This window comes from Mya arenaria, chromosome 11 (genome assembly GCF_026914265.1).
Source record: "Mya arenaria isolate MELC-2E11 chromosome 11, ASM2691426v1".
NCBI classification, from domain to species: domain Eukaryota; kingdom Metazoa; phylum Mollusca; class Bivalvia; order Myida; family Myidae; genus Mya; species Mya arenaria.
Window position 1 is genome coordinate 56,053,400 of NC_069132.1, and position 9,868 is coordinate 56,063,267.

General features: G+C 34.1%; 1 protein-coding gene across 3 annotated transcripts; it reads right to left on the reverse strand.

Moving 5' to 3' along the window:
* Positions 1–580: 580 nt before the first annotated feature.
* LOC128209287 (uncharacterized) lies at positions 581–8,507 on the reverse strand. 3 transcript variants are annotated; one of them, XM_052913259.1, is made up of 7 exons: positions 8,404–8,507; positions 8,005–8,036; positions 5,832–6,022; positions 3,932–4,631; positions 3,231–3,485; positions 2,256–2,535; positions 581–1,808 (listed from the first exon to the last, which is right to left on the reverse strand). In XM_052913259.1, the coding sequence occupies exons 4-7, from the start codon at positions 4,237–4,239 to the stop codon at positions 1,608–1,610; spliced, it is 1,044 nt and encodes a 347-aa protein (XP_052769219.1). In that variant the 5' UTR covers positions 4,240–4,631; positions 5,832–6,022; positions 8,005–8,036; positions 8,404–8,507; the 3' UTR covers positions 581–1,607. The 3 variants fall into 3 exon arrangements, with proteins under 3 accessions (XP_052769219.1, XP_052769220.1, XP_052769218.1); XM_052913260.1 differs by lacking the exon at positions 8,404–8,507 and having other exon boundaries at positions 8,005–8,351; XM_052913258.1 differs by lacking the exon at positions 8,404–8,507 and having other exon boundaries at positions 8,001–8,351.
* Positions 8,508–9,868: the final 1,361 nt, after the last annotated feature.

A 9,868-nucleotide genomic window follows, 5' to 3' on the forward strand; every position in this document is an offset into this window, starting at 1 on the left:
CTTCTTATATTGGTAGTACATCAGGTGAAGGAAACATCAATAATTTTGGGGTCATTATAACAAAGGTCAAGGTCATTACCATTTGTTTTTTTAGTTTTTACAGGACTTTTCACCGGACTGCAATAACTTGGAACAGCTTTTAACCCACAACTTTCATAGTTTGTACAAAAGTAGTATATGATAAACATAGTATATGGAGTTCATCAGTGTGAAAATGGTAGTGAAATTACACATAGAGAATCTAACAATGGTATTGACATTCAACATGGTTAGTCTTTCAATGGTAGTGACATTAAATGTGATCCTTGTTTCAAGTGGAAAATAAAAATTATCATTACAAAAATTTTGAAAAAAAAATAGGTATTATTGTAAAACCCGGTATTGGAATGCATTGGAAATATGGTTGTTTTAAAACTTAAAGAGTCAAGATATGGATGAGTGAATCTGAGGGAATTTATAATAGAAATTAAAGTTCCTTATTCAAAAGTTTTGGTATATTTTTTTATTCTGCACATTCTAGCTTCAGTGACATTACCTTTACCAATGTACCCACTAGTTCATTATAGAAAAGAAAACGAAATAATGCATACATGGCCATTTATTAACATTTCGAGTTTCATCAATGTAGCTTAAATAAGTTGTATCAAGATATGCTTGTGCAGCAAATTGATACAGGGAACACCTAATACATTACATCAGATTAATATTGGCATATTTAAACATCAACTGCTATGTGCATGCTTGTGTTATGTCCTAATATAAATAACATACATGTATACTGAAAAACAAGAGTTGGAATAGCCAGTGGATGCTTCTCGAGTTTGCGCTTTGTCTTAAAGATAAGTGTATATAGGCAGATGAGTTTGACCTTGGGTCTATGGACCTGGGTTTATTACGCAACAAATCATCACGAAAAACTCTTGTGCCAAGTTATTTCAAATTCCCATTACAAACAAGATGTGTTAGTGACATGGATGTCCCTGCAACATTCCGCTTTGACCTAAAATTTTACCTTGACCTTGGAGGTACAAACTTGAGTCTTCACACGACACATCATCTTGTAAAGGTAAATAATTGTGCAAGCAATTTCATCAAGGAATTGAGAAGTTATGGCGGAGAAGAAAGTGAGACAGACGTTCCGGACAATGCAACTGCTATATGCCGGGGGCATAAAAGTGAAATTATGAACCAGACACGAACAATAAACCACATTTATAGTGTTTGACCTCCATGTATAATCGTCTCATCATGGTAAACATTTGTGCCAAGTTGTTTCATAATCCCTTTACAAATAACGCAATACTGTTCTAACTGTATATGAATAAAGAAGGCAGTTGGAACAGTATTGCACTAAGCCCTCGACTGTTGTGAACTGGACCTGATGAATAAATTTTCTTTTTAGCATTTGACCTCTAAGTATGACCTTTGGACTAAAGAGCTGGGTCTATCACAAGACGCATCATCTCATCACGGTGAACAGTTGTACATAGTAATTTCAAAAACAGTTTACAATGAAGTTATGGTCCTTACATGAGTTTCAGACACGTGCAAACGTGACAACGCAGGGCCTACATGCTTCCCAGAAACTTCTCGGGGAGCATAACAAGTCATTGAATGGAGTTGGAAAGATATGTTAAAATGTCTATGAATGTCTGAACTTCAAATGGTGATTCAATAGTTCTGTCAGCCATTCTTCTGATGTCAGTTATGAGATCTGGATTTAGCTCCAACAGGGGATGCACCACAATATCAGGATTGTCACACACTGGTTCATTGCAGTCAAAATCAACTCCATAGAGTTCAAGATCCTGAAAAAGATCGATATAAAAGAAATTGGTGGAATGAAAATGTACAATTGATTTATGAATAGTTGATGTTTTTCCTCTCTTTTTTGTAGACAGGGGTCATTTTTACATCTGCATGTTGCAAGTGTCACGAGTACTCAAAGCAAACAATCTTCTGTGTCTATTTAAAAATAAATACAATTATTTCATATTTACAACTTCACAAGTCCACATGTTCGTTGACAAATGACAATGATAAGAGGTGCAAAACTTTAACTTCTTCTGTATACCACAAAAGCATGACAATTATAGGCATTTTGCTTTTTATTTATTGGCTGGTGTATTCGTATTGCAACGAAGCACTTACACAAGTATTCTAAGGAGCACCTTTCTACTTTAGCAAAAAATCATAAAAAGTGATAATACCAAATGGTTTAAACATACAATCCCACCTGGAGGACATCTACTTACTTCAGCAGATAAATTCTCATGGTGGTTTCTGTCTTCAAGCTGCCCAGATATCCACAGCTGCAGTGGTGTTCTGTTGTGTTCAGTTCGCAGTGGACGTCTGGAAACTGCATCAACAAACTGATCAATAGATGATTGCATTTTCCTCAAGAATACAACATGCAACACCAGAAGATGAACTTCGTTGTCAACATCCAGTAGTCCGTCATCTTCCATCCTTGAGAAGAACTCATAGTATGTTTTGGTGCAGCCATCCCATAGCTCGCGCCAAAACCGTTCAATCCTGAAAAATATTTCCATAATTCCCAATTACTAATGTCATTATGGGCCATATTAAATTGTAAAAAATATTATTTCTAAATGGTTTATCTGAACATATTTCAGAACAAGCCATCTTTCAATAAAAACTGCGAGCTCATGGAAGCATTAATAGCTTACCATGATCAGCGTGCTTTGGTTAGCAAACTATATAAAAACTTGGCTTCAAACACTGAGCAGATTTGAAACATCATAATTATGACCTTCAGTATTTTTTTTACATCGTTAAAAGTATAATTTAGGAATAAATTATTAATGATAATCTTTATACACTCTGCAGTACAGTTCCTGTTCAGAGCACATTGTTCGGGTTTATTTTATGGTGTATGCACAAACTAATCTGAAAAACTGTATAAATATTTTGATCCACACACTATGCAATATAGAATTGCAATATATAGAAAAAAGGTCAAAATTCAAGGGCTCATAACTCAGGAATTTCATTTCATTTCAACACAAATTAGAGTTTTATCTATGATGGTAATCTCTACCAACTTTCAATGTTCTATCTGTAGAACTTTGATTCACAAACTTCATTGTATTATACTGCAACAAAAAGACCCAACGATGTACACCCCATACAGATTAAGTTTGCAAGAGGGAGGGTATATTTTGTAAAAATTGTAAGGGTTTAACAATACAACAAAACGTTCTTTTTACCTTTGATTATGTACACTTCTACCAGTGATGTGTGATCCGGAATTCAAACCATGTTTCTCTAACTCTAACATGAACTCGGCTATCCTTATATTCTCCATCCCTTTATCTGTTCTTACTCTCTCCGGAATACCGTACTTGTCTGTTCCAGACCGAAATGCAGTGTATGCAGTCTCTGCGGTGTTGTCTGATGCCACCATAATGTACACCGGCAGTCGAGAATATCCATCAATGCCTCCATGAAATATAAATCGCCACCTTAAATAAAATAATGTTTTAGTACTTTAAGATCATATATTTGAATATGTACTAATGATCAACTTGTATATACTATATGCAAAATAATGGTGATTTAGAGAAATCATAAGTTGTGTCTTCCTTACTATCTAATATGGACTTGGGTCCAATTCAATGACAATATATAAACCTTTAAGTGTTCAGTCAATGCAAATACATCAAATAAAAAAAAATAGTGAAATGAAAGATTTAAGGGTAAATATGTTATCGCCCTAACATGAGGTTATAAATCATGACTGTTTTTGCCAAAGCCAAAATGACTGATAATTATTAATCCAGGCTTTTCATAACTATATACTTGTAAAGCTTGTGACCCCTGTGTGCCACTCCGTGCCAGGTGAGCCAAAGAGCAGTAAATCTGTACTTTTATGGAATATATAAAAAATTCTAATTTTACTTTATCTTACCGTATCAGCTTGTGGTTTGAATCCACATGCCATAAGGCTTTTGGGGCTCGTACAGAATAGGCCCTGCGTCTTATTCTGTATGTTGAACACAGAGCGTTTCTCACAAGAACACCAAGAGGGTCCACAGCTTTCATGATGCTGCGGACACGTGTTTCTGTCACTTTTATTCCATCTGCCCATAGATGACCCCTCATACTCCGGTACCCAATAGAAGGGAATTCATTTATCTTTCTCCTTACAAATGCCATTAATTCCTCATCACTTAATTTAGTGTATGTTTGGCGTACTGAAAGTCCAAATTCACTCATTCGATTTTTTATTGTTTTTTTCACTTACTGACAGCAATGAAGACATATTCTTTATTGTGAATCCATTTTCTATGAAGAATTCAAGAACTTCAACTGAAATATGAATGAATGGTCTGCCCCTTCCACCTGGACTGATAGTTATCAACTGTTCAACAGGTAATTGCGATGAGCTGGCGGTATTGATGTCATTTACATTCATCAGCAATTCTAAGGCATTCAGGCAGAGTTGTATTACATGATTTACATCTTCATGATATGACACTTGTGTTAGATAAGTCAGAATGCTATCTAATTCAACCTCATAATTGCCCAGTCTGTCGTTTTCAAGATTGTTAGCCACATTAATGATCCGGTCATAAATGGCCCTTCTGACTGTAGTAATTTGGTCGTCCCTGAAATGACGAACAATTACAACATTAGTTTGAACAATTGTTTTAAATAACTGTAATAATTATGTGCAGTAGTTTTTTATGTACCAATTGCAACATAAATAAGCAGTGGAAGTCAGGGATTTGACCTTAGAGGGGGCGTGGACTTTGTCAACGGTGGGGGGGGGGGGGGGCGTAAAAACCATTGAAAGTGCTGAGTATAAGTCATTTTGTAGCATATTTTGACCATATTTCTGCATATTTCAAGTAAAATTTGGTATAAGATGAATCGCGAGCGAAGCAGGCGAGGAAAATTAGCGTTTTGGGGTATAAAAAATCATAGGTCCACGGCCATTAGGGGGGCGCGCGCCGGGTGCGCCCCTACTGGATCCGCTAGTGATAAGAAAGTTGAAAAGAAATTAAAAAAAAAATTAACAATCACAGGTGTTCGTCACATAGCCTGGATACAGTAATACATTCTTTTTTAAATATTTTTTTTTATTTTTAATATTTTTTTTATTTATTTATTTCGGTCAAGATAGTGAATACATGTCATTTAAAAAATTATTCCACAATTTTTCATGAAAGAAAATTAGTATAATATATAAATACTAATTTTCTTTCATGAAAAATTGTGGAATAATTTTTTAAATGACATATATTCACTATTTTGACCAAAATAAATAATAATTAAAATTAAAAAAAAAAAATATTTTTTTTTATAAAAAACTGTATCCAGGCAATGTGACAAGCACCTTTGTTAACAATGGTCTGTTTTAACTGTCAATAAATTGATTTTGACCAATTGACTCAACAATATTCATAAGAAAATGGAAGACATGCATATTGTGCCTTGTAATGAATATGGACTGAATGGCTGTGAATCAAACCCGAGACATCTCACACTGATTTTAACCACTTAAAGGGACTGGCGTGCTGGTTTGGATACCATTCTTACTGAGCTGCATGTGCACACTGCACTTCCCCCTTGCCATCTATGAGGATCTTGTTGTGAATTTCTAATCTAACTTATATATTTGAAAGGAATTTACTTTCAGTAACCATGACTAGAGCTGAGGTGATGGTTATCCGAAAGGACCTATCCGAAAATGCTACGAATGCTGAGATTCTACAATCCTCTTTCGGTTATCGAAAACTGTACAAATATGAAACATCACTTACATGCTGTTACAACGCTACTTACATGCTTACAACGCTACTTACATTATTATATTCTTCTCTGCAGAACGACTTGACTTGACTTGACCAGAATGATGTTGCTGATATAAACTTGGATTAAATCGCCGCGTAGCATTGTATCCTCACACCTTGTGCTCACGGAAAATACCGATGCGATACATGAGTTATCTCCCGTCACTAAGATTTTGCGCTAGAATTTTAGGTCTGGTACCCAGCTAGGACACAAAAAGCAAATATTAATCACGTGGTTTCTAGTTTTTATTTGTTCTGCTGTTCTTCTTATTGAAATGAGTCAGTTTTATTTCGCTTAAGGTTGTTTAATGTTAATAATTTCATAAAGTTAGAATATGGATAAATCTCTATAACAACAATTCTTATAGCCTCTACATACAAATTTAGTTTCAGTGTGAATCGAATGGGAATAAGAGTTGCACAAATACATTTGTAAGAAACAAGTTCGAGAAAACACACTTTCTTTTAAATAAATAGAAATAGCACATGTTTAAAACAAAAAGTAATTTATTGGTATCTAATATTAAATTAAACGAATTAAGATGAAGTACTGGCATTGGCTTTAGAATATTACAACTTACTATAAACATAGTAAGAAAGAATAAATAAATATTTAAGTAAAGAACTTTGATTTACTCACAGATGAATCAAATTTGTAGGAATATGATTTAAACTTAAGCAAATGAAAACAACAAGTAGTCAAATGAATATATACCCAAATTCTGCTCCATACCCCCCCTCACTACACACACACTTAATGAGATTTTTCAAATTTCATTTGCAGCTTGCAAGCAATTTAAGTCAAAAGTTTAAGTTCGCCCATTAAACAATGACCCCTTGTGATGTGAGCCGATTTTTTAAATGCTTATAACATGGTTGCCAACATTCCCTTAAATGAGGTCCTAGTCAGTCAGTGCTTTCAGCACTTTGATTTATGTTGGGTGTATATATGCTCGAAGAGCATTATGGTTAATAATATTGTTATAATAGTTTAAGCCCGGAATAATAGATATTCTGTTTTTTCCCCCAAGCTAATCCTCCGGTTAAAACTAAATTATAACAAAAATATACATACGTTTCTTCGGAAGAAATAGAGTAAATGGTCTAATACGCAGATTTCAATAGCATGAAATTCACCTTTTATTTGTACCGGCATGTTAGGCCACACCAAATTAATGTTTAGTTCCTCGGATTTTTGCCAAAAATAATTGGAGCGAGCGAGCGAAAAAAAGTTTGTTTTTTTTTGTCAATTTTCATAAAAACCGAAGCGAGCGAAGAGCGAAAAATATATTTTTCCTTATATTCAATATAAATAAGAAAGATTGTTCAAAATAATTGCCCTTAAACCCATTTTAATGCCATTTTGAACTGAACCTCTTATGGACATTGGGAAAATGTCGGAAAACATACTATTTATTCATCCGTGTTTAGTACAAACATTATATGGATAAATCTAATTTCTTATATAATTAAAACGCACTTTAATATGACGATCATTCATAATAATAAATAACCCTGCTTTTAGTAAAAAGTTTGAAACGACTTCTATAAATCTACCTGAATAGTTTAACACCATATGCAACTGTATTTAGACATAACTTAGGATTGATTATGGTTTTTTAAAAAATGATCACTTACACAGGCATCATCAAACATCAGACTCCATAAAACATAGACTAAATTTTGATTTTATTATCACAGGAAATGCAATGACATGTGCTTATTAAAACAAAAAGAACAAGGGTATTTTCAGAGTACTTTTTGTACTTTTTTTGGTTATTTAGATGTTTTTATGCACCAGCCAACTGTATATGCCCCCCCCCCCTCCCCCGAAAGTCCGGAATAGCGGGGACTTTGACTTCTAGTCTCTCAAAACCCGGGTAAAATACCCGACCTGCAGGGACACACTAATGGTAAAATCCCTGCCGAATGGCCCCGCAACTCAGAATATGTGAGGCCCATTCCCGACTATTTTCAATATGAAGACAAAATCACATTCACTAGGCACTGCGGGGCCACCTGAAACGTAAAAATACACCCCATTGCCTCTGCTGTCCCCGGTATACCCCTGGAACAAGGGCAAGGGGTGGGCAGGGCAGTGGTTACAATTGACAAGTGCATTACAATTCCGGATTATGCTGCAAATAAAAACAAAATATAAAGTGATAAACTTGGACTTACTTACTTTCAGATATATCCAAACCAGTGTTTATATCGCTATTTGTGAAAAGATATTTGTTCAAAACTATTGTTTTGTCAGAATTTGATCAAAAATGAGCTTGATACATCAATTTGGACCAAACAATGACTCATGTTCCAGTTAAGATGACCTGTCATCCTTAGCATCGTCGTAACGAGGTAAAATTTTGGTCCCTTGTATTATGACTTGAATAAAAGAGTACTAAGTTGATCATTGCGATTTCCATTCAAAACGAGTCACTAATTACGCAATATAATCGCTCACATGACTTGAATAAAATAGTACTTAGTTGATCATTCCGATTTCCGTTCAAAACGGGTCACTAATTACGCAATATAATCGCTACCAGTCTCAGATACACATGCTTTATTGCATAATGATTACTTTAAATAATGATCGTTTAGTGAATGAGACGATCAACAATGACTTCAAGCATGCTCAAAACATATTTATTATTGTCAAAAACAAGATTTAATTTCCAAACTTCGAGCCACATTGTTTATACCGGAAGCGGCCATTTTGATTGAATTTATTGAAACTAATGCTAAACCGATCGAGATACAATATAAAAACACTACGCATCGGTAACTTCCCTTTAAAAAACACGAAAACTAGCGTAGAAAAATTATACTTGATTATTTTTAGCCTTTTAATAAATTATTACCTGAAAAAAAAATGTTTGGCGATTAAAATGAAGGTACGGGCGCACAAAAAAAATAAAAATATTTTTTTTACATTTTCAAAAAAATAGGAGCGGTAAATCCGAGGAACGAAATATCAATTTGGTGTGGCCTTATGTTTATTCCTTGCTTTATATTTTGTTTAAGTTTTTGTTACACATTTCACTCATATGAGTATATAGAACAGGGATAAAAAGTACTACACATCAAGAGGGAATTATCTGGAGTTCATTCTTTCGAATGACATTTTCAAAACAAACAATTAAGCTCAAGGTTAGTTTTTCAAAACTCGGCATTTTTGCTGTCACCAAGGGAGGTTACTGCGTAGGAGGTTAACAAACATAAAAGATATTGTAGTAGTAACGTGTAACCTTAATCTATTTGGGCGGAAGTTGATATCAATCGGAACACCTCGGCCTGTATCTATCTAGGAGATGGGCGAATTGTTATGATTGATTTGGTATTGAAAATCAAAATTTTCAAAATGATGAGTAGGGCTATTATAATTTCATTATCAATTAAAGTGTAAAGTTTTATAAGACATACTAAACTTCATATTTTATCATGCAACGTGGAAACTATTAAAAGCATTGTTCTGCAATTTATGAACTAGTCCCTAAGTTGGAAATATTTCTAAAGTAATATCAAATATAGCCTTCTGGGCGCCGACTAATTCTGGGCGCCGACTAATAACAGTATCGTCACCACAAAATAGTACAAACCATTTTCTATTGTTTCTCGTGTTTTGATAAAATAAATGACAGAATAGCTGTGATAATTCTGTATTACAGAAATACTTGAAACTTAAAATATTAATTAAAAGTATATCATCACTGTTGAAGTGCTTTCACGTGTTTAAGATGTTTACATTCATGCTGTAAATGCATACATGTTTTGCTGTAGTAGATACAAAACTGAATGTTTCCCATTTTACTTTGCATGGTAACTGTGTTAATTTTGAATAATTCAGCGTCTAGACCAACACATAGGGGGCCGCCTGAGAAAAGGGATCAATTTGTTTAAGGTAAAATCAATTTTACAACAATAAATAAAAAACGCATAAGCTTTACAGGTTGATATGGACAAACACATTAAATTATCATTTTGAAAAATCAGCTCATATCCGGGATTAATCAACTTATTGATATTAATAAATACTGATTGTCATC

Excerpts from the sequence above, each read along its gene's own strand:
- LOC128209287 (XM_052913259.1), bottom strand. The coding sequence starts at position 4,239 with ATGAGTGAATTTGGACTTTCAGTACGCCAAACATACACTAAATTAAGT. Across the intron at positions 3,486-3,931 it reads TCAAACCACAAGCTGATACG|GTGGCGATTTATATTTCATG; the intron begins GTAAGATAAAGT and ends ATTTTATTTAAG. Across the intron at positions 2,536-3,230 it reads AGAAGTGTACATAATCAAAG|GATTGAACGGTTTTGGCGCG; the intron begins GTAAAAAGAACG and ends AATATTTTTCAG.